The sequence below is a fragment of the Cryptotermes secundus genome, unplaced genomic scaffold, assembly GCF_002891405.2.
Source record: "Cryptotermes secundus unplaced genomic scaffold, Csec_1.0 scaffold1894, whole genome shotgun sequence".
Lineage (NCBI taxonomy): Eukaryota > Metazoa > Arthropoda > Insecta > Blattodea > Kalotermitidae > Cryptotermes > Cryptotermes secundus.
This window is the reverse complement of record NW_019718027.1, coordinates 1302986-1329393: the sequence shown is the minus strand read 5'-3', so window position 1 is coordinate 1329393 and position 26408 is coordinate 1302986. Positions and strand designations below refer to the sequence as shown.

The 26408-nt window shown below is 36.3% G+C and overlaps 1 protein-coding gene across 1 annotated transcript in view; it reads right to left on the bottom strand.

Annotated features, from left to right (window-relative positions):
• Positions 1 to 26408, bottom strand: part of LOC111863865 — a 63519-nt gene that overhangs the window by 11479 nt on the left and 25632 nt on the right. Inside the window, exons 15-22 of the mRNA XM_023850667.2 lie at positions 16020 to 16117; positions 13786 to 13955; positions 12043 to 12209; positions 11006 to 11076; positions 8861 to 9057; positions 7412 to 7572; positions 5521 to 5692; positions 682 to 860 (exon numbers count right to left, since the gene is read on the bottom strand). Of these exons, the coding sequence (XP_023706435.1) occupies positions 682 to 860; positions 5521 to 5692; positions 7412 to 7572; positions 8861 to 9057; positions 11006 to 11076; positions 12043 to 12209; positions 13786 to 13955; positions 16020 to 16117 (1215 nt within the window). The remainder of the gene's footprint in view (positions 1 to 681; positions 861 to 5520; positions 5693 to 7411; positions 7573 to 8860; positions 9058 to 11005; positions 11077 to 12042; positions 12210 to 13785; positions 13956 to 16019; positions 16118 to 26408) is intronic.

Here is a 26408-nt window from a genome sequence, read left to right as displayed (position 1 = left end):
GTATATACCTTATAGTAAGACGGAGTACAATAGGAGAATACCCGTTACACTTGCCTCCCTCCTGCCTCGACTGGGAAAGGCCGGCTTGCCAGGTCATAAATGCTGCATTTCACAAATTTTCACCTTTGTAACTGCAAGTACAGTCCAGTCAAAAATATGGTTTTTAATACGAACTTCATGTACTTGAACTCTATTCCACATTGAAGCAACAGTCCAGCCTGAAATTTATTTTGTAATACTAAACATCATGGAGCCGAAATTTTGCATTATATCAAAGAATTGTTTCTAAAATGACAAAAATATGACCTTATTTCAAAATTATGCCAAAATATGCTGTAAAACCAATAAAACTCCAAAATATGCATTTATATGCACAATAAAAACGACATAATTTCAATAAGAATGACTGGAAACATGCATAATTACATTTAAAAATAGGAATAAACCCTAGGGAAAAAATATGACATGTCATAGAAATCCGGGCCCTACTGATAAGTAACATCTAAAAAATAAAATAATTAAACAAGTAGTCTGTATGAAGACTTAGCAGGGTGACCTCATGATGCTGAACGTTAAGTTCCATACCTATGGTGTGATGTATACCCGGAACACATTCTAAAGAACTTCCAACAAAGACTGGTCCCAGAAAATTAAAACACCCTTACACACTAATATACTTACACTGATACGTCTTGATTGTCCAAATAGAACTCCAGGAAGCTGGAGAGGATAGATGCTGCTATTACCAACTCAAGTAAAATTATTCCAATTTTTGGCTTCTTGAGGAGGGGCAGAAGCAATATAGGAGAAATAATATATAGCTGCATATCAACAGATAAGTACCATGTTTCACCCATGCACTGTGGATGAAAATGTTATGTCTTATGAAAAATGTTGTTATACCATATTCTATTATTGAAATGGGGATTTTATTAAACTGATGAATTCTGTAGATATGAATTGCCAACATAATTATGAGCATTATATATTAAAGTTAAATTCTTCTAAACAAAATGGCAACACTGTACAATATCTAAATTCATAATGTGTTAAGGTTTCCATCTGATGATAATGCATATTTGTAATGATTGATTTAAGGGTTAAAATCATAGTGTATATAGAGAAGTTGTGTTTTTATATTAATCCATACGTATGAAAACTAATGTCACATCCACTGGTTGCCAGTTGCAATTTGTTCATGTGAGTACCACTGGAAGCGTCCCTTGATAGCTTGGATGTTCGCTGACCAAAATGTCCCATATCAGGAAAGGAATAAAAAAGTGGTCATGTCATAAGTAACCTCATTACAGTACAAGTACCATTCACAAAAGATGTTGAATACTTCCATTTAAAATTCTCATTATAGACTTCACAATGTTAGGAGTTAAAGGAATAGCAAACTTCTGCATACCATGGCCATAAATATTGTATTTTTACAAGTGGCTGTAGGCATGCATATTTGTGTAAGAGCATCGCCATATGCCACAAAATGACTTTCTGTCAAATCATTGAGTGAAGTGGCATACTATTGTTCGAACAGTTGTGATACCAACAGGGAATGTGGAGTTTTTCCTCTTTACCATATCCAGAAATCCTCTGGCACCCACCCAGACACACATTCAGGATAATGTATATGAGGAATGGCTTATTCTCAGTGTTTAAAACAGTTTTAGTTTGGAACTGCACTGAGTTTAAGAGTATATGGAGATTTGATCCCATATTCTATATATCTTTCATGTCATAGTGCATAGGAATTACTTCAAACTATATTCATATGGTCCTTAACTTATAGAGCCACATGGAACCCAGATTGCCCAAGGAAGGCGCCATTACAGTTGGCTGAAGGGTTAATTAGTACCGTAATTTTGTTAATTTTTCTAGTTGTTCTCTGCCTGAGGAAGTTAAACTTCAACAGCAGCTTTGTTGTTTCTAAATTTATATATTTTATCTTACGTTTGTTAATTTGTTTACTTTAAAATTTCAAAAAGCTACAAACTTACATAATTTGTAAACAGCTGAGGTTAAAAACATAACAGTTTCAGAAACTTCTAACATGATATTTTAGTAAGCCATTTTTGTTTCAGTGCATGTTAATATGAATCATTTTCTGTTCATTTCCATGGATCCCAGTAGTAATAGTTCGTTGTGAGTGTAGCTAAGAACTGATAGTAGGCATGAGTTTACATCATGGCAGATGATGTTCATCTATCACAGAATTTGGTTTGTGACACAGAGTTAAGTATGCGGCTGGGTAGATAAATAATCTCTGTGCAGCCAATCAGTCATGTCTAGTGTCCAGTTTGAAGAGAGCTGTAATGTCTTTCCTTGGAAATTTGGAGATTAGTTCCTTCCTAGTCAATAGGATATTGTTCTCCTAGTAATACTTTTGCTTTGGTAATCATATTATATATTGGATATATTTATAGATGATCAATCTGATGAATGGATGGAGGCACATTAATCTTTTATTTGTTGAATTGTTGTACATTGTTCCAATGTTGACAGTGACAGTTTGTACTTTGTTGCACCAAAAAATTAGTGTTTTCCTTTCATTGTATGTTGTGAAGGTATATATTGAAACATTATTTTCTTCTGAAAGCTTTGTAGCAACTTCACAACCTGATGGACTTGGATTAATATATTGTGGCATGCCATCAGAAATCCAGAATGTTTGAGGAGATCACAGTTGATTTCCTAGGCAACGAGCGACATTCCTGCTACAATGCTACAGTCAGAATGCATCCATGGATATACAGAGGCTAATGATCTAACTGTGGAATTTGCACTGTTACATGTGAATTGTTGGAAGGAGCTTTTGCATAGCACTGGCTGAGGTTAACCCTTCGACATGGTGTTCTCTATTGAATCCACGTGCAAGTTATAGAAGTCCAGCTTCAACAAGACCACCCGTGTGGAGGCGGGGTTGAATACCTCTACCGTGACCCTGCGAGTCATAGTAGGCGACAAAAAGGGAAGTCTCAAACCTGAGACAGTAAAATATGGTCACGAGTCCCAAGGGACTCGGACCTGAGAAAGACTGTGCTGGCAAGGACCAGCAGCATATACAAAAGACAGGCCCGTCCTCTCGTCAGAGAGGGCGCCCCACAAAAACAAGACCGTAACTGTCAAAAAGTGATAACTATCCGGTCATGAGCCACAGATGGGGCTCGACACCAAGACTTACTGACTGACTGTCAGTCGCAATGTGACTTTGACTTTGATCAGTCAGTTTTTGAGTTTAGAGTCTTAGTGTATCTCCGCCTAGAGCAGAAGCAAGCTGGCATCCAACAAAGGGTTCAAGGCACTTCACCGAGATTAGCGGTGCAAGAAGTACTTGTAAGAGTGAAGTTGTGAATGATTTTACTTGGAAGTGTAAAAGAGATCGTCCAATAAACATATTTGCCTAATCTGAGACCTGCGTGAATTTTCTTGTCGTGTTGCTTAGCAAACATGTGACAGTATTGTTTATTTATATGAAATTGCTCCTTGAAGGGCTGGCTTTAAGTCACTAAAAATAAATGCCTTACTGAAAATACTATGTGACAGAATAATTGTTCTATAGGCTAATAATTTTTTTAAAGAAGTTGTTACTCTGGTAAGATTTTATTGCAACATTATTTACTGCATTTCTGTTTCATAACTGGCAGGAAGTAATTGGAGGAATAACTAAGACTAACGCTGCCATAATGCAGTAATAAGACTTTATACTCCTGAGGCAAGTATTCTACATTGTATTGTATGGTAATTTTCAGTAGTTTTATTAGATGATTCATTACTGGCATAGAGTTGTAAAATTTCTCCCAACTGCACATTCCATAATTCATCTCCCAACTAAGTGTGACAGTTTAGGCCGCGCCATAGCTCAAGCAGTTAATCGCTGGCTTCCCACCGCGGCGGCCCACGTTCGATCCCGGGTCTGGTCAAGTGGGATTTGTGGTGGATAAAGTGGCACTTAGGCGGGTTTTCTCCGAGTACTTCGGTTTCCCCTGCCAATCTTCATTCCACCAATTGCTCCACAATCACCCTCACCTATCATCTGGGGCTGGTACAATAGGCCAGAAGTGGCCACAATACAAGGGACTTAGTCCCACTCCACTAGCAATAAAGAAAAAAGGGGGTCATGTTAATGCATGTCTATCTGTTGCCACAGACTTGTTTACCGTTTTGTTACCTAGCAGTGACTGCATCTGTTCATTCCACTGTTCTGTCTTTCAGCTATCGTATTCCAATATTGTGTACAACAGATTATGTAAAGGTCCTTCAAAAGCAAAATGGGTCATTCATTTAAACCAGGGCTCAGGTATTAAGTCCATATGAACTGTTGTATGGTACAATACGAAGTCTCATTTCCTTCTATGGCAGTCCTTATATATTACATATTTTCACTTATTTATTTATTTATTAGCTGCTTAATGATGATGTTATTAGTGCAGGCTATGTAGTGTTTAATGGTTTGATGATCAGTGAATGGAAGAGGATGCAGAAGGATGTTTTTGTAGCCTATTTTAAGGTACTATTCCAACATTCTCTTGGAGGAACTAAAAAATAGTACGAAACATCTCCGTCAGGATAACCACTTCCTAGGCCAAGACTTGATTCAGACCTCTAATATATGAAACAGCTGGATTACTCATTCAACCACTACATTCACTGCCATTGTTTTCAAAAATAGGCTTAGGTCTATATGTATAATACAAACTCCGTTGTAAATGCAACACTTTATTGTAGTTCTTGTCCCCCTTCTTTCACACTACATGTTTCGGCCACAACCAGCCATCATCAGGTGTATTTTACTTCACGTAATTGTCACACTGCACTGCACTGCACTGAAGCACATATAAGCATAGAGCAGGTATCTCTGTGATTTTTTTATTTTAAATTTACATTTAAATATTAAATTGAGAATTTAAAATTTTGAACCAATCGAGAAGTCAATATTAATAAAGATTTTAAACCTAATTGACAAACCGACAAGGGAAGTTCTGGAATATTGGGTGCCGATTGATGACAGAGCAATGAAAAATTGGAAATCTGGAGTTTAAATGTTGATATTGAGTGCAGTGTGACAGCTACATGAAGTAAAATACACCTGAAGATGGCTAGTTGCAGCTGAAACATGTAGTGTGAATGAAGGGGACAAGAACTACAATAAAGTGTTACAATTATGACGGAGTTTGTATTATACATATAGAAGTGTGGAATGTAACAGGATTCTTAAATATAATACAGGCTTAGGTGTCTAAGTCATCACATGTTGTATGGAAGAAATGCCACTACTGAAATTCAGATGAAACTAGTTGCGGTTTCATTTGATTTATGTAATATCTGCAGATATAAGCCGTACAGTTATTTTAACAGCCATGAACCAACCAATTTTATATTTGGATGGTATTCTGTCATTAATCATCTTTATTGAATGCCTTGTAGAGATATGCAGGATCATAAGCTGAGGAATGAGGAATTAAACATAATGCTACTCTAAAAATATTTTGTTTTCTTGCATTATTTGCAAGTACATACCAATTCTCTAGGATGAAAATAGTTTTGGATATGAAGAAGTGCTGTCCACCAGTTTTTTTCACAGTGTGATACAATGTCTGACCGGAGGTGACTCTCCCACAGAGGACCAGATCCAAAGTGCAGAATGAGACTTGTATATACAAGAACAAGAACAGCCATCAAAGGTGTTGTCCTAGTAAATGGAAAAACAATTATGTTTATTTATTTGTAAGTGAAATAAGAGATTCATTTATAGGCTGATATCTTTATTGAAAGAAACTGAGGCTGACAGTAAAATACACCACAACTCCATAAATGAAAAATATCCAAGATCTCACTCTATGTGAGAGATGAACGGAAAGTGGCGGGAAAAAATATGGATAATGCGAATTTGGAAGAGAAGTGATTCAAGGAATTAAACATGACTTTACATAAACAACTGTGGAAATGAGGGATCTGGTATCACTCACAGTAGTGGGCATTAAGATTATGGTTATGGCAGAACATAGTTTACATCTGTTATGTATGAAATTCCACTACCCAAATTTAGGTTAAATCAGTTGAATTACGATTTTTCTTATTATTTTGATATGATATGTTTTATTTACTGATACTTGTGAATATGCCGTACAATGGCGTTTCCATAAAGAGAACAGTGAACCAATCCTGACAAGAATAAGTAGTACTGGATGCATTATCTGAAAACCTAGATCCATGGCTGGAAATGAAGCAGATGGAGAGAGATGATATCTCTATAGCCACAGAGTGTTTTTTTTATTGAAGCTATTTACAGTGCCTTAAAATATTGTAACTGTGTTTTCCAACATTGATACATGCAAGAATGAATACCAGAATGTGCAAAATTATGATCTCTTACAATATGTGTTAGTCATTCCCTGGGTCTTTTGCTAATCTGCAATGTCTAAATAGCTCTGCAGAGCCATTTCATCCATCTCTGGATCTAATATTTAGTTTTTTTATTATTATTATTATTCTTAGTGGGGTGAGACTGAGTTCACTTGGTACTGTGGCCACTATTGGCCTATTGCACCAGCCCCAGATGATAGATGTTGGTGATTGTGGAGCAATTGGTGTAATGAAGATTGGCAAGGGAAACCAAAAACCTGCCCCAGCACCACTGATTTAACCTGAGTTAAAAGATAATACAATTATGGTGTCCAATTAACATACGGCTTTATGATCCATCTGAAAGTTTGATATGGATATTTTTCATTGAAGAACCTTTGAACCAAGGTCCCTGTGGGCGTGCTGAATTGAATGGAATTTTACTGCAGCAGTGTGGCATGGTTGCATACACAGAACTCTGCTATAGATGTCTTGGCATGAAGAGTGAATGTATAGCATTTCACAGAAATACTGTTTTTTTTTTTATGGAATATCTAAACCTTTTTTATTTTCCCATCTTTTTTTCATGCTACAAAAATGTAACTGCTACTAAATGTTTACAGAATACATTCATGGCCCTTCTTGCCATTATTATTATGGAATGTGCCTGGTTTTTACACTTGTTCTGAATCCTTAGAAAATTAGGAACCTGTGGCCACCATCAATAAATTTTTGTTTCTTCAAAATGTTTCTGAAATTAGTCATTCAAATTTGGTGGTATGTATATTGTGTGTGAAATCCACATAATTTACTTAGAAGCAATTATCAATGCCCAGGCATTTATTTATATTACAATAAACTCGATCTAGTATAAAATTTCACATTTACCCCATCTTACATTAATATCACATAAATATTGAAACTGGGGACATTAAATCAGAGACTTAAGTAATATTTCTTAAGAAATAACTTGTTTATCATAATTGAAGTGAGTTGTTAGTGACAATAATTAGCTTCCACTTAAATAGTGAAGTGGTAATAATACTTTCACTAAACCATTTATTACCTCATATATCGATGAAGAATGTAGACAGGTAGATTGAATTTCACCCCTCTTTCACTCATTGTCTCCATGAAGATGTAACACAGCAGAGCACTACTTATTAAGAGGAAAGTGTCAACAGCAAAAAATGCGCCTATTACAATCACGTGTCCCCAGTTTCTGAGCTGTAGTAACAGAATCAAGACAATGAATCAGTTACTAATTCTGAGAAATGGGTGCTTCTCCGCCCTCCTATTCAACCTTATCATCTCACATGCTCTCCTTTTCCCTTCCTCTACAACCTGTTTTGTGTATTTCACAATTTTATAAATGTTTTAGTCTCTATACTTAAGTCAAGAGTTATTAGTTTCTTTTGTTCTCAGTGCCATTAGTGGTGACAGAGGAGAATACTGTCATGTGTAATGTGTATCACTGTGTTTTTCGATTATTACAGTTTTTCTAAACGTATAATGTTACTTCCACGTATTCGCTTCCATCACCCATGTAATTTAAGCTAAAAGTTTTAAAATTCAAAACTGTCTTTCAAAACTCTTAATTCAGTTCACACATTTTTCTTCTTACACGGCCATCATCAGGTGCTTTAAAATTTTTTTGACAAAATTGCTGCACTTTATATATTGTCATAACACTTTATGTAATTTCTTTGATTTAATCTTAAATTGTGAGGTGTAATGTCTTTTCTTGCGCAGCTATGTTGGTGAATGATATATTTTTATTGCTGCTGTGTTTACTTCTTTCTGTTATGTCTTGTGTAGATGTTATGTCATTTATCTGTCTGTCTATAGCATAACGTCTCCACAAGACACAATAGAAGACGTACACAGCACCAAAAGCAACACACACTGTGCAAGAAAGAAAATTGTACTTCAGAATTCAAGATTAAATAAAAAAGTAGGGAAAATGTTACAACAGTATACAAAATGCAACAGTTGTAATGCACCTGTTGACACCCATGTAGGCCGAAACTTATTGTGTTAAATATGACAAATAAAGGTATACAACCTGAAATCAATTAAAGATTTCTAAAAATTAGGTTGTGGTTTTAAAACTAAAGACAGAAACATGTACATGGAGGAATAGACACAGTGCAATAGGATGCTCAAATTCAATACAATAATCTGACATTTTACAACACCACAATTATAAGGGCCCTACAAGAAGTATGCTGTGGGGTATGAAAGGGGTTAGAGGTAAAGGAACATAATCCGGACCCATTCCTCAAAATGTCCTCAATCAGTACAAACAACACTAGGCACAATTGAAATAAGCATATATATTGAACTGTAACTAAATACATCATCATCCTCCTCATCATCCTTTCCTGTATTAGGTCTCCTGAAGCCTAGTATGAATATCACGAAACAACAAATATGTTTATCATTGAATCAATGAGTCCCTAAATGTTTACTTTCATTTTTTGTGTTAATTAATAACCAGACAGGCTTTACTTACTTCTTTTGCAAAACCGAGAATGTTAATTCCAGGGTCACGAAATGTTGAGCTAAATGAGTGTCCCATTACAACCCAATTAATACTGAAGAATCGTATGCCATGCAGACAATCTAGCATGTTGCTAGAACGCTTTGTATTCAGGAGTCGTATTCCATTTCTGTACCATGAGAAGATCAGTAGAACTTCTCTACGATTCCCTAATTTACATATAAGAAAGAACATAAACACTTTAATAATATGATCTCTTTTTTGAGTTGAAGTCATTGCAATACACATCTGTCTCCATCATTGTGATTCATCTCTAGCTTCTTAGAAGCTAGTTCTTCTAAAAACTTCGATTTTAAGAAAGTAAATGAAGATATTTTAGTGACACTCTTGTCAAGACGATTCTTATTACTGACAAATAATTTTCTTGGTAAATGTTTTTGACAAATTTCTCAGTTGATTAATATTAGTACCACAAAATAAATACCTCATGACTGTAACAACAGTTCTCCATCCATTCATACATCTATGCATTTACAGTGCATAAAAAAAATCCGTGGCTTTAGTCCACAAGCGAACTATACCAACTGAGCGATCGGCGCTTATCGTCGAAGTTAGTGCAAAATTTAACGGATAGAGGGTGTGGCGTGGTCAATGCAATGAATCCCCACCGCTGTTAATTTTGGTCTTATAGATTGGAGCCTCTACTTTTCCATTCAAGTAATCCCTCAGTTATCCTCATGAGGTTGAGTGGACCCCATTCCAGATCCACACTTCTCAGAAAATCTGGTAGCGTCGAGAATCGAACCCAGACCTCTGTATCTGTAGTCAGGAACTCTGACCACTAGACTGCAGAGATGGTCGCATATAGTTCATAGTCTAATAAATAGTTTCTTCATGTGATACTTCACAATTAATAGAGCAATTGCAATCACAAGAATTCTGAACTGTCCACACCATTAAAATATCTCAGTGGTTTAAGATCATTAAATTTTACTCAAAACATTTTTTTGATGTGGTGCACAATTTTCAAAATACAAGGAGCAATAATATTCTAAAGGGTTCTGACGATAGTTTCTAACACTCAGAATTCTTTGATTTTTGTCCTTTATCCATCATATGGTATTGTAACGAACACGGCATTTCGAAAACTGCTCTATTTCCATCGTCAGATGACAGGGTAGTAGACACCTACTCTGTTGGGTCTGTTAGAAACAGCTGGTCTCAGTCACTGAATAACCTATGTTAGTATAACTGCAGCTACATACGGACTTGAGATCGGGGTTGATCAACAGGATATAAGATGAAAATATACAATAAGAATGCGTGTAAAATGTAAAATTATTTATGTGTCTTCACAGTGTAACATATATGCCACCAATATAACTATTGTCCACTCAGATTTCTGCAGAAGAAAAGTGTACATCCCAAATTTCCTTTACAGTTTACAGTTATTCTTGTAAGAGAGGAAGTATGTTGCTTAATTTATCCTTACCTGTATTTTTTTTATTTAAACTCTGCAGTTCACAGACCAAAGAATTTGGTTGTTCCTACTTCTTAAATTATTTTAACTTAAACCACATTTAGATTAATTGATATTCTGTTGTTATTAACACATTTTATAAAACCTGTCTCATCAAAATTTATTTTAAGTGCATTAACTTTAAAACTAGTTATATCAAGAGCACATGGCCCTGTGTTCAGGTTTAAATGGACATATATACTTTGTGCTGATGATTCTCATGATTTAAAAAGTTTTATTATAAATCTGCGTTTGACACATATAATAAACATAACTTACAGACACCTTTGGTAGGGTTTCCCTAAGTCAGTTTTCAGCATTGCTACTGGGTGTGTGCCATGAATTGGCTCTATTTGAAAGAAATTACATTTTGAAGTAGAGTAGTTACGAAACATCCCATATTTCAACTTTCAGAGTCATCATGACTGAGTATGATTTGGATACTGCCTTATTCACCTCATAGAAATGACAATATGAACTTACTTGAAAGCTGTAAAAATTTATTTGATGTGTTTTAAATGCAACTCTTCATGTCTGAATTATTAGTGCAGTGATTTGCATATAGACATATAAGTCTGTCTCATAAAATATATGTAAATTAAAACTTGTTTAAAATCGCTTTAAATAGCAAAACTTACGTGGATCTGTGACAGTAATATCATACCCAGTGCTGAGAACACATAGCAGGCCAAAGAAACTCACAACTGCTCTGAAAATATGAAAATTAAGTAAATAAATATTTAAGAAAATCTCAAAGTGCAAGGAGTTTTACTTTATTGCTAGACAGAACCTTTTCCTGTTTTCAACAAAATTACTACTTGTAAATGGAACACAAATTATCCAGGTGACTCAGTTGCTGGATTTAGCTGAAAATCTCTGTGTAGTTCTTAGCCCTTTCATTTCATGACTAAAAGATCTAACTAACTAACTAACTAACATCATGGAGCTTAGTACTTCCATAGAAGCCACAACTCCCTCATCTACTCAAGAATTTCCCAATATTATATGACACCTGAAATTTCATTACCATTATCACTCATAAGAGATCTCCACTGGAATCTATCCTGAGCCAGATCAGTCCAATCAGCACTCTCCCATCATATTCCTGTAAGACCCATTTTCATATTATCCTCTCACCTATGTGTAGGTGTTCATAATGGTCCCTTTCCTTCTGGCTGTGCCACAAAAATTTTATATACATTCATTTTCTCCCCTATATGTGTTACTTGCCCTGCCCATCTCATCCTCCTTGAACTGATCATTCTAAATATACTTGTCTTATAGTAAAAGTTATGAGTCCCCATTATTCAGCTTTCTACAACCTCCTAACACTTCACCCCTCTTCAGTTCAAATGTTCTCCTCAGCACCTTTCGCCATAAAAGAAGCTTATTTTATTTTCCTCCCTTAGTTTCAGAGAGCAAGTTTCACGCCCATGCAAAACCACAGGCAAAATTATAGTTTTGTATATTAACATTAAATTCTTAAGGACCTGTGTCTAATGGTGCAACCCTAATATTGCTTGTAGAAGAAATATAAATAGCAAGATTTATGTTACATTATTTTTGTGGTTTTTGAATTAAGTGTTTTGAAGTGCCAGTAAATTTCCATTATGCTTAAAGCCATAATAAACCAACCAACATCCGTGTTATTTATTCCCAGGCTCATTAAACTTACATTGCAAGCCAGTCAAGTGGTAGAAATGGCCTACTTCCTTGAACATGGCAGTCTAATGGATCCACATTTATTGTATAATTAAGTGCTGTTGTAAGGAAATCCTTGAGATCATCAGCAGTACATGAAGATGGTGTACATATTGCCCAAGTAAATGGCCTTGATTTCACCTAAAAACAGCAAAATTATTCAGCTGATTAATTTGCATGGTTGAAAATTTTAACTGTCACAGATTGTAGATAGATTTATTGCAGAATATTATATACATGAGGAAACACAAATGGTGATATAATACACAGATTCTATATTCATATTGAAAGATAAACGAGACCTTTTAGAATTTATCCAAACTGAAAATTGAAACAATCAGGAAAGATGATATAGGTGTGGTATATAACACACACAAAAAAGAGAAACATACAAAGATTTGGTTAGAAAACCCAAGTGAGAGAGACCACTTGGAAGACCAGTGCATAGATGGGTGGCAAAAATTCGAATGGATCTTAGAGAAATATGATGGTATGCTGCTGATTGGTCTGATTAGGGACTAATGGTAAGAACTTGTGAATATGGTAATGAACCTTTGGATTTCATTAAGTGCTGGTACAGTCTTGAGTAGTTAAGCAAACATTAGGCTCTCATGAAGGATTCTGCTCTGTAAGGTAGTGTTTTTATGTGAAATTACCATTAGGTTGCCAATTTTATTTGCTTACAAATAATTATTCAATTCAATTCAGTTCAATTTATTTTTGTTCATCAGCTCTACATTTGGCAATGGCGCCTCCAGATATAGAATACGTCAAAGCCCAAGTTACTATAAAATCAATCCAGAGGACAACATCATGAAGATATTACAACTTATATACAAACAGTGTTGCAATAACTATTGATACAAGTAAATTTGCTGTATTTTGTACTTCAGTGTGGCACTATGGAGCAGTACACATAATGATGCATTTGAATCATCTTTAAATCAAGTAATCACAAATATTTCATTACATAGAGGTTTTCTTAGTGGAAGTTGAAGAGTGTCAGAGTTGTTGACATGTAGTGTTTGGCTGTTTTTAAATGACTTGTCCAATTGTGCCTGTGTAGCAGTTATGGATGTTAAAACAATTATAATTGTTTTAACATATAACTATAATTGATAATTATCAATTATAGTGTGTTCCTTTACAATTACAGGTCCCAGAGAATCTCAAGACAACAGAATCTATATATCTCATATATTAAGATATTGTTACAATAGTTTTACTACCTGAAACAATGACTCAACACATTTACATGTACATAAGTAACTCCTGTGTATTGGGTATACTTCAAATAGTCTACATTCTCAATCAGTCAATTTTTGTAGGATCCATTTTTATTATGCTGTCGTCTTCCTACTGTTATCCAATCGATCTCCTTTCCAACCATTAACAACGATGTTTGTAACCAAGGTCTTGAACAACACAGTGTTTTAAATTGGATGTTCATTTCTGTGTCATAAATAAATCTCCACTAATATCTTTATTGTGCATATAGCTGAAAGCATGAAATCATCATTAAGAAAAACCATAATTATGTGTGTATAACATTTTCATCACAATAAATTATGAACATTTAATTGTAGCTAATGGCATTGGTCTGCTGTTTGGTCATTCCAGGAACTTGGATTTTCTTGGTCAATGATATGTGTATTCATCAAGTGCATAAAATTTGTAATAACATGACAGCATATTTTGTTACAGAGCTATACCATACCTCCTTTAAGAAAACAGATGCATTTATGTTCACACTCGCCATGCAGTGCTGACCCTTGAATGATCCCCATTCCTCATCCACATTCACATCCAAACATTCATCAAAGTTTCCTGGATGAAGAAGGCTGCCTGATAATACTCCCTCAGGGATCTTTGTAGATGAATCAAACACTGTGTAGCATAATTGAAAATTATTCTGTTACTTTTCATTTACTTTTTTAGTTTATCCTTGTAGTCAAATTATTGACATGATACATGACAATGAAGCATAACACTAAATTTACATAATTCAGCACTTCAAATGTATTTTAATTGAACACAACATAATTTTTATTTAAAAACAGACACTATTAAGCATCACATTTTACTTAATAATGAGATCTGTATTCATCTACAGATTATAATACATGTTGTAGTAGAAAGGATCTCTGCTCCCAATTTCAATACTGTTTTTATTCAACTCCCAAATTGAAATTTACAGTATATTGTATAATTGTATTCCTGTGTTCATGAAACTCTTCTTAAAACCGAACATGGAAATAAGATCTTTGACATTAATTGTGATATGAATTTCTATAGTTTGCTCCAACTTTTCTATGTTTATTTTTATAAGCATACCATGTCCTTACAATATATTGTAAATATTATAAAGCCTTAGTAAATTGCCTACAATAGTATGCCTCCCTATATCACTGCTCATTTGTATAGCCCTCTTTTGAAATTCAAAACTTTCAGAATTATCACCCCAGAAAATTAAATCATGCCTCAAATTATATGCCCACGTACACTACAGTGTAGTAAATTATCTGTGTTTTTGCAGCCGTCATGTGCTTACACTTCAACTGCTTAATACTTCTTAATTTTGTTGAAAGGTAAAGTGATTTCTGAAATGGAATGCCCATTAAGGCGTATGGGTCGAACAGATCTGAAGGTCCATCCATTCTTTGCCTTAGCACTTTATGTACATATATGACTGGTCAGTTTCACATTCTGGCTGCTTTATATACCGAATATATATTTTCAATGCTCACTAGAGAAAAAGGGTGAGAGGGTACCTTAGCCGTTATGGATGAGGAAAGAAGAGAAATATTCTGTTCCTCCCGGGAAATGAGCTTCAGTCTTCCTTCCCATAGCTAACCACTGTACTGACTAATCTCATTTAGAGCTATGTTGTACAACTAAATGGACAATAAAACTTTGTCGGCTTCCTCAAATTTAGGCTGTTTATCTTTTTGTTATGACAGAGCTATCTTTAATATCAGACTATACTCTTAATTGGTAATGTTATTGTTTCTTTTGTCTTGTTAAAAGTATTCTGGCTTTTGAAGTTGGAAATGTATTTAGTTTTGTACACTTCACTTTCTTTTATGCTCATATTTGACTGACTGTTTAAATGATACTTGGAGCTGAACTGAGAATGTTCTACATGAGTGTGGGGAGACTGCANTAATTGACGCTTAAAAACCTTGAACTCTTGAATACTTCTTATTTGAGAGGGCAAGTTATTATACAATCTTATTCCCATGTTAATCACACTCCTTTTACAACGTGAGGTGTTACATGGTTGGACATACAAATTCTGCTTATGTACTGTGTTATAACCGTGCACATCTGAATACGAGATGTTATATATCCTATTTTTCCTTAAAAAACACAACGTCTCAAAGATATACAATGAAGTTAAGGTTAAAATTTTAAATTCACCAACAAATTCTCTACACGATATCCTGTTATTGACTCTTTTGATCAGTCTTAAACATTTTTTTTTTAATTTTAAATACAGTTTGAATGTCCTTTTGACCACAGCCCCAAAAAATAATACCATATCTCAATAATGATTCAAATTTCGCAAAATACACACTTCTCAAAATTGGAAGACTGACCAAATCTCATAAGGATTTGATAAGAGAGATGGTTTTGTTTAATTTTTGAACTAAATGGTGAATGTGAGAGGACCAGTAGTTATAGACTTTTTAAGGAACTGTATAAAGAACAGAACACCGCTTTTTATCTGCATTGCTTACCGTTACCCATTAATTGCTCTTCCTGCTTTTCTTCTCTTCAAAGAGATCAATATCTTGTCCTTACAAGTAACTTTCGCTTGTAATTTAATTGCATTTCTGATCTTTATGTATTAACTCATATACTCATGCTTACAGACTGCTCTACTGACAAGTCAGTAAAGTTCATAGTCCTGCATATGTATTGTTCAACATAATGGGGAAGAACTCTTACTTTTTAAGGCCCATAGTGATCCTTGGAATATGCCCTCAATTGTCTTTACAGTGTGGTTCTTGCATAATTCATTTTTCACTGCTTTGAAGGCTGGTATCCTGTACAGTAAAAAAATTAAGATAATAATTATGTAGATCGAAGCCCACTCTTTTGACTTACACAGTACAAGGCTCCTTAGAAGTTCCTAATTCTGAGAAATTCATCCAGGACAATTTTCTGCCCTGTGCAATTGTCAACTGTTTTGCCTCTACACTCTGCTCTTGCACTTAAACTTACACTTTCTTTTTTATTGCTAGTGGGGTGGGACTAAGTCCCTTGTACTGCGGCCACTTCTGGCTGTACCAGCCCCAGATGATAGGTGAGGGTGATTGTGGTGCAATTGGTGGAATGAAGATTGGCAGAGGAAACCGAAATACTCGGATAAAACCTGCCCCAGCGCCGCTTTGTCCACCACAAATCCCACTTGACAAGACCCGGGATCAATCACAGGCCACCGCGGTGGGAAGCTGGCGACTAACCGCTTGAGCTATTGTCCCGCCATAAACTTACACTTACTCTTACACTTACATTTATGCTTGCACTTCCACTTAAACTTACATGCCCAGGCATGCACACACACACATGCACACACACACACACACACACAAACAACAGAAACCTGTGAATGTGCATGCGTGAACACCAACCACACAAACACACATATGGAGAATTTGTCTCTCCAGTGACGACTTCTATTCTGATAGCTCTCTGGTGTAAGGCCTTATATGTGTGGAATTCTTAATGTTTTAATAATGTTTTGCAGATGATTTGTGATGTGATTGGCTTGTATACCCTATCTTGTGTTGGTACAAGTGTCTGGAGCTTGGAATAGCTCTATTGATTGGGACCAACTGAGTAGGTTTTACCTACTACCAATTTTTGTTGTGACTTTAGTCATTTCTTCTTTGGCCACTGCACTGAGTGTATCGTTCAAACATGTAGATTAGAGGATTAATATTGTACTTTCTTTTGTTTTGAAACAATGCCATAATCTGTACCTACACCCATAGTTCCCTCTTATCAGTTTGCCATCGTGTTAGTAACAGAAAAATTAGAATACTGGACTGATTACTTTTCTTGTAACTTATTGACGTTATAGCAATACCAACTGGTCATGCGTGAACAAATCTGAGAGAAATAGTATAACCGAGTGAGAGAACAAAAAAGAATTGGTTTCTGATTCTCAGCAGAGAATTCTGGAATTTGCTATAGAAATAAAAATTGCCATTTTGAAAGTGTTGTTCCAGGATTTATGAATTATGGAATGAGCATAAGTCAAACAGTGATTTAAGGTAAGGCTGTATGCCACCCGTCTGGTAGAAATTCGGTCGCATTCTTGCAGAGAATTTTCTGATTCATTGAGTTTTTCTGAGTGCATTCTAGGAACTTATGGGACGTATGCCTATAATTCAATTACCACAATTCAAGATAAGCTCCACGTTTCATATCAAATCAGACATCAAACTGAATCTGCATGTCTGTTTCTAAATAAGAGCAAAAGGGCCAGATACAGCAGATCAAGATGGCACACTGAGTGAAGTACATTTTTTTTCCCTAACATTTACAGCAACCTTCGTTGTGTTATTTTGTTTCAGTGGCTTCTGATGTGTTATACAAATGGAAACAAAGACCTTGTAAAGACCGTTGGGCAAGCAAGAAGTGTGACAGAGTGAGCCTTCCTGGTTAAAGGAAAAGTGTTGGAGGTCAAACTTCTTCTTTTGCATAATCTCTGTACTTACTCAGCATTAAGCGGCCTCCGTAGTCTAGAGGTAAGGTTCCCACCTCATGACTCGTGGTACGCGGGTTCAAATACCCGGCGGAGGTCGTCGAATTTTTAAGGGCGGAAAAATTCAGGGAACAAGTCCTCCGGGAGGGACTTTAAGCTGTGTGTCCCGTGTCGTAACTTTACGGCACGTAAAAGAACCTCATATCCCCAAAGGGGATCACTGAGCCAAATTCCAGGACGTTTCCCGCCCAGCAATAGTCTCTAAGGCCTCTGATAGATGGGGGAAGCATTATAGATACCGCTAAGCAAGTGGCCGAACTCGCTTGCTCGGCGGGACTGATGGTACACACCATTTATCGGTAGGGTAAAGAGACTGGTAGAATATCATAGAGGGAAGCACAATAGATCAAACTGGTCGCGGTGCATGGGGAAACCCACCCTCTCTAAATAACTAACTACTCAGCATTACAGCACACAATGGCTATTCAGGGAAGTATTTTCACTATCATATATCACCGTATTTCCCAGGTATTTGACTGAGAGTTGCTGCCAGTTTCCCCATGTTCAAAGTTGACTACCTACACGTCTTCTATAGAAGAATAATTTTACTCAGATAGTCAAGAAATTGTCCGCATTTTGTGCATTCTCTTGGTTAATTGTCGTGTTCTCAATATCATGCTACTCGTCCATATTCTGAGTCTAATGAAGCCAGTTTACACCCTCCCTCCGGTTTTTAATATTATCCTCTCACCTCTGCTCAAGTCTTTGAAGGGGAAAGATTTTAAGGCTGGCACGTTTCACTACTTTATTGCTTTTTTATTTTAGAACTGCTTTCTGTTGTCATTTTTTTTTCATATTGTGACCATTAATTGGCAGTCGTCCGTTTTGCAAGAAGAATTGTTTTAACAATTACGACGTTTTCGTCACAGTGTTAAGGAATTTCGTGTTATTAATAGTATAGAAGTTCATAGAAGGTTGAAATGTATTTAAACGAAGGTTGGGTTTATTTAACGTCACTTTCAGTATCGTGACTCTATTTAGTGTCGGATAGTAGGATGATAGATGAATTGGAAAGGATTTGAAAATATGCTGTCGTGTCCTGATCGATGTACTATTCGGAACTTGCCTGGCTGGACTAAGGAAAAAAAACGAAAATCTACCGGTGGGTTAGCCGGAATCCCCTCCGAGAATCAAAACGATTGCCCTCCGAATACAAGTCTACAGCGTTACCTCTAGACCGGTTGTTGGGGGTTTAACTCAGGGGCACTGAGGAATGTTTCGACTGGGGCTGCGTCAAGAATTATGCTAATTAATTTGTTTTGAATGCTACTACTTTCTTTCTTTCTTCCTTTTGGGATGTCTGTGATTTCGTCGAATTGTGTTTCAGAAAAACGTGGCACACTTTCCACTACTGTGAGTGGTGTAATGCAGCAAGTAGGGGGAGTATAATTAAATTTAGAATTTGCGAAAATGTGACAGACTTTATATCTTGGAGATGTACAGTCTTATTTTTTTACTTTCGAAGGGCCACGCTGCGCGCTAGATTAACTTATATTTTTGTTGAGGTATTTTACGGTTCTACAGTGTGTGAATAGTTAGTACCGACGACACTTAAGTAATGACGAGGAAAATGTATGAATAAAGTTAGGTTTTGTAGAATTTGATGTTCTCATAACGGTGGTTATGAATAGTTCTGTCTTCTATGATGTAACGCCGTGTAGTCCGTTGAAAATCAACGACGCTTTGGGGGAATATGTGACGTCCAAGTTCAGGGTCGAAATAATAGGCCAAAGAATCACCTGCTTTCACTCTGTTTTTTTTTATATGTATAGCTTGGCTAGGTTTTAGTTAAGAACTACCACGTTGCCACATTGCCCCATTATAAGAATGTGAAAAATACGTACCAAAAATTTAGAAATTTAATATATAATTCACGAAGTTCACCAATACGGATCCATATTATTTCAACAAATCAGTGACGACAGTTATGTATTTATTGTAATCACCTAATGATAAGCACGCTGATAGAAACGTAATGGTTCAGAAAATACAGTAATATCAACACCTAAATACTGGTTTTACTTACTTGTCAGTTATTGTGTTAACGTCCACATTCAATCCCTTTAATCTGTATCTATGTCAAACCACATTCATTACATACCTGAACACTTTACCAATCTATATGGCGTCACATCCAAGAAAACCGTAATGCCAATATACTTACTCTTTCAGAAAGTCCATTTCCCTAAAGTCTCTTACCAAAGCCTACAAACCGCCACCTTGAATGTCCGTATCTAAGGGATGGTGAATTTAAATTACTAAGAGGATCGCAAAATAATTAGTTTTAGTTTCTGATAGTTGCTCTGAGGAAAGAAGGCTTGTGAATGCGCTGTCTAACTTTCCTGTTATTACGATACTCGACCTATAAGTTTCCCCGTTCATAATCTTTCTCAGTGTATGACGTTTAAGCGACACATACTGGTTTTCGGATTAGATAATTTTAGACCGTCAAAACCAAGGTTATTCATGCCTTAAACAACAAGAAAGTCACTTCAAATTGTTGGTCTATAGTTTAGTAGAATGCACAGGGAAGGCAGATATTATTTCAGGCTTTATGTTCCCATGAATTTGAGAATTAGGGATACGGGATTCCGGGATATAGCTCAGTGTAATTTAACTTCCATCTACCAAACCACATGGCGACATATCCCACAGTACCGTAGTTTGGAGAAACCATAAAACTTTTGTAACTGCCTGCCTTCAGAATTGGATTCATGATGCAGTTGTGTTATTACACCAGAGATATATAGAGCGTCTTGTGTCTAAAACAACTTTCAAGGTACATTATTATCATCATCAGAGAATGAAGTTGATGGTTACATAATCATTAGAAAGTCACCACTTTATATCTGAGACCTAAATGTATACCCAAATTGTCATAATTGCGAGGATTTTTCTCTAGTACATTCGTTTACTTAAGTAATGTCATACCCTCGAAGTTATTTCAGACAAAGTACAAGGCTATGTTACAGACCTGAAATTAGTGGATATTACTTTTTGCTAACAACAATTATAAATAGCTAAGAAGAGTAGAAAATGAGTATTCTCTAACAGCAACCAAAATTTGTTGCTGCTGCTGGCATATACCGGAGTCAAAGTTACAAACGATAATTTAGCGGTCTTTTCATTAAAAGAAAAAGTGTTCTTGTCACATCTCCGTTCGTTTGAAGTAGTTCTTTTTGGTTTTCGTTCTTACGAAGAAACGTCCCATATTTGTTGTACATATTGTCACGTGATGGAATGACTATAGACGGCCTTCGGATTTCTGATTGGATTTATTGAATAATTAGAGATCGTAAATATAAGTAATTATAGTTATATCGCTAATTCACACACACACACACAGCAGTTTACTACAGCACGTACTAAGTTTTCTCAGTCTGCTGTGTCTTCGTCAGTTGTCTGGTAACGGCTTCGAAAGCCGCAGATCCCTCAACTTGCGCCTACACGTCCTTGCTGGCTGGTGACTGTCTCACAACTAACTAAATTCTAGACTTGTCCTGCTTAAAACACCTCGGCACGAACCACATAGAAAACATATTTCCCAATAATTATTCTATTGTTGCGTCACGTGGCTATCGCTCGGACCGCGTAGAGAACACCGCTTTCCAGTTAGTCCATTGGTGCTTGTTAGGAATCTTTTGCCCAGCAACGGGCGTGATTCGCATATTCATTGCTTATCAACGGGTCCACATGCTACAATATTAAACATTCTTTACATAGTAAACATGGAAATGCCTTATGTGGACCTTATGTCTGTCTGTCTGTGTTCTAGTATCAATACTTAACCTGGTGGATATATCTTTTTTAAAATTCTACATTAGCTGTTTTCATTAGGAGCTGTCAAATAATTCGATTTTCGGCTAATGCATTAAAACAAAATCAATTGTACATAAATTTATAAGTTAAGCTTTTTATATATATCGTAGACCGTTAATCAAATTTAATATGAAATATACATACGTAATGTTAGTTGGCCATTTTGATTTTTGGCTGTAAATCTAATGACCAATTGCAAAGCTTACTTTACGTAAGGTTATAAATGAACATGACTGTACGTTTTCCTTTCTTGTGTTTTTAATGTAGTTTGCTTTGCAGTATATTACTGTGACAAATGGACCGTTTCTATAACAATAGAGGAATGTCCGTAACCATTCTCACGGCAGTGAATACAGGCAACAGAAGAAATGCCGTTTCTATGCGACGGCATGTAAAGATTGTGACAACAATATAGTAGAAACTGTGTTTTGCATGTGGTCCGCGCCAAGCAAACGTACGGAACAGTAGGAGGCGACGAAAAGGGAAGTCTCAAATCTGAGACAGTAAAATATGGTCGCGAGACCCAAGGGACTCGGACGCAAGAAAGAATGCGCTGGCAAGGGCCAGCAGTATATACAAAAGACAGACCCGTCTTCTCATCAGAGAGGGCGCCCCACAGAAACAAGACCGTAAATGTCAAACGGTAATAATTAATATCTGGTCATGAGCCCCAGATGGGGCTCGACACCAAGACTTACTGACTGATTGACCGTTAGTCGCAATGTGACTTTGACTTTGACTTGATATTGTCAGGTAAATAAGCTGTAAACACACATCATTAACAAAAGAAGACAGTGTTTTCCTTGGAGTTCGTGCAGAGGAGTTATCACCCGTGTGGAGGCGGGGTCGAATACCTCCACCGTGACCCTGCGAGTCGTAGGAGACGACGAAGAGGGAAGGCTCAAATCTGAGACAGTAAAATATGGTCGCGAGTCCCAAGGGACTCGGATCCTAGAAAGACTGCGCTGGCAAGGACCAGCAGCATATACAAAAGACAGACCTGTCCTCTCGTCAGAGAGGGCACCACAGAGAAACAAGACCGTAACTGTCAAACGGTAATAAATATCTGGTCATGAGCCCCATATGAGACTCGGAACCAAGACTTACTAACCGACTGACCGTCAGTCGCAATGTGACTTTGACTTTGACTAGAGGAGTTATCTTGATGAGAGTCGTCGCTACGAGTCAGTCAGTTCCCGGTAGGAGATTGCCACGGGAAGTTCGTAGTTGAAGAAGAGTACAAGAAGTCGGCCTGTGAAGAGTTAACGTGTGATTTGAAGACTTTATGCGTGCTGTAGTGCAGTGATATCTGGAGTGTGACAGTTATAGTTCCTGTGTTAAAATCTGTTGCCAGGAAACGGATAGGGAAACTTTGCAGAGGAATAGCCATTATTTAGATCTGTTACATAGCAACGATTTGTGTAATCAGAAATAGAAAACTTTATTTTTTTTGTGTTATAGTTAGAGTAATCTTGTAAATGTTATAGTTAATTGTAGTTAGACCTGTAAGTGGTCAATAAATCCAATTACCAATCCGAACCTCGTCTTTATTTACTCCTACACGTGACATTACATATCTTTTCTTTCAGTCATTTGACTCACTTTTTTATAATACTGATAAAACGTAATTGAAGACAAATCGAAACAAGCCTTGAAAGTGTGTATTCAATAATTCAGAAGACTGCCCACGTTTTAAACAGAGTTATTTGAGGTTCATTAAACTTATCTGACTTTGCGGTTTGCTTTATGCCGTCTGTGTGCAAGTTCTCTTACCAATCACTCGTCGTTTTTCTTCATTGACACTTAATGTTTCGGACTAACCGACCATCTTCAGGTGTACAGGTTGTCGTGATTAAGGAATCTGTTAGTAACTGTAAAGTTGCTTTGTTTCACTTGTGTTGTTGCCTCGGTGTATGTCTAACTATGTAGTTTAACCATCTGTTTTAATTTTCATGTCCTAGATCTGCACTTGTTTGTCTTATCTCTATTTGTGGCCTGTCTAAAAACGTAATTTGAGCAAATCGCAAAATGTATTAGATACAACGAAAGAATTTCACCTTTCAACAGCACGACAATGTACAATATTACATTACAACAAAGTCTGTGACACTGTGTGTGAGTAGGACGTACATAGGAAAAGTCCATTTATGGCCTTGAGCAAAATACAAGAAGAGCTCAAGCATCGTAACCAGTTGGCTAAAGATGAAAATGGCCTACTAACGTTATGCAAAAATGTAATACATATAATTTTTATATAAACTGTGAAGGAAATGCTGGTGTTAGCTTTTAAGGTAACATTTTTGTTAGGTTTTCATGTCATGTCTCTTTGTCTTTATGCAACAACTGGACGAAACCGAGCAGGATGGTGTCACGATAAAGCTTTGAACATGTAGCTGGGATGTTCTGGGTTCGACGATCCTGTGGCATTTCATGGTTTTGTCAGTCTCCCCAGGCAAATCCCGGGAGAGTATATCGGTTAGGCCACAACCGCTCCCTTCATCAATTATCCTACCTACGAACTGTTGAAAGTGGGACGTTGTATTGTATGATTGTTGTGTACGATATTTGTAGGTACTTAAATTTCATAGTATTGTTGACTCGTGTATGATATGTGTGTCATTTTAATATGTAGTAATTGACTTGTTCTATACCCAGAGGTTGTATCTCCAAATATGGATTCTCGGAACAAATAAACTGATATATATATATATATATATACTCGTATATCCGTGTTTCTCGAACTGTAGACCACTGACCTTTGCTGGTCTATCGGTAGTATTACATAGTCGTTACTTGACAGAGAAGAAATGAACCAATTTAATTGATAAATTATGATGAACTAATCTTTTTAACTTTAAACTGGTTGATAGAACAACTGGTTTATGGCAACTTCTCTTATTCCCAGAAGAAAGCGCAATTTGCATGCTGTTCACGGCAAAGGGGTATGTTATGATTATTATTTTTCATTTCGTTGTTTACCTCCCATACATTACGTACAATTCTCTGCACGATGAGGCTCCAAATATTCCATTAATTGTTGAGCCTCCCTTACGATTTTATAATGAAACGTCGTAATTTGCTATTTGTCGACGGATGCGTATGTGAGGTGGAACCAACGACTAATTTGATGTTATAAAACATCAATCAGGTTTTAATTTTGTTTTTTATATAAGAATTTTATTGGTTTTGAATAACCTATATTTTATATTCTTATAATTGTCTTAAATGATTTACGATATTGTATCGGACTTTACGTGCTGCAGTTCAGTGGTGTATGTTTGTTGAAGTGTATTCACCTGAGGATGGCCACTAGTGGCCGAAACATGTAGTGAACTGTATCTGGGCGTTGTCCCTGAAGTTCTTTGATTGTTGTGTTTGACGGCCAAATAAATAAGTTATAAGTTGTGTATATATGTTATGATTGCCGAGTGGTCCGCGTGCGTGTTTACCGCAGTTGCCAGAAGTCGGAGAAACACAGCTACGGTATATAGTCTGACTACATACGCTGACAGCTCATAAAACAATATAAAAATATGATCTATTTTACAGTGGCTTACTAAACGGAAACATGCTCGCTGAACGTTCTTTCATAGCTAAGAAGGGGAGCTGATATGCCGGATGAAGATTTGCATCCAACAAATTTTTGCAATACTTGTTTTAGAAAATGAATATGAAGCTTTGTAACCATGTAGCATAGACCACAATACTCGTGTAATAATTTCCGATTAATTTACATTGAATCCAAAAAAGTGCATATGGAGACTCGAATAATGTATTAAAAGAAATTAACTTATTAGTCACAAAAATAGCGGTGGAAACATTTGAGAATTATCGGTACACACACTGACCATGTCATAAAAAACAAATAAGATTTTGAGAGGTGCTGAAGAGATATTCAAATATCTGATGAAGAATGTGACTAAAATTCCTCAATATATTGCAATTTGTGTTAAATAAATAAAATGTCAGCATGCATTTCTTAATACATGTTTACAATAACATGCTGAGTATTCATCAGATCGTGAATATTTTGATTAAACCTTGTAGACCAATACAGAACATGCATTTCTTGCCCAGTTAGTGTCCCATAAATCTTATTTATTTTAAATGAATAAAATGGATTCATTTGATTTGTTTATTGTTTTGTCGGTCTCCAATTACCAATATAGTTCATATGACTACAAGGTCATTATTTAATCATTGAATTTTCACTGGATTATATCAGATTATTCAATTATAAATAATTCATGGTCATTATAAATATGTATATATACTTATATTTTACTGATTTGCCACCATACCGTTACTGGCTTGAGTGACTATAGATTGGGTTTGGATTAATAAATGAATTTATTTGGCGCTTAACACACAATTCGTGACTGCATATTACAAATCACTGTCACACACAGACTAGTATCCTCGGTCACGGTCTTCACTGCTCTGCTTGGTAATGGCTTCCAACACAGAATGATCCTTGGCTTTCAGGCTCAACTGAATTGTTGCCATAATAGTCCTTTTGTAACATCCTCTCTGACAAGAAGATGAGTTTGTCTCTTAAGAATATGCTTGGCCTTTCTTCAACTGTACACTTCTCCAGAGTCAGAGTCAGAGTCACGTTGCAACTGACGGTCAGTCAGTCTGTCTGTCTTGGTGTCGAGCCCCAGCTGGGGCTCATGACCAGATATTTCTTTTGAATGAAAGTTACTGTCTTGTCTATGTGTAGCGCCCTCTCTGACGAGAGGTCG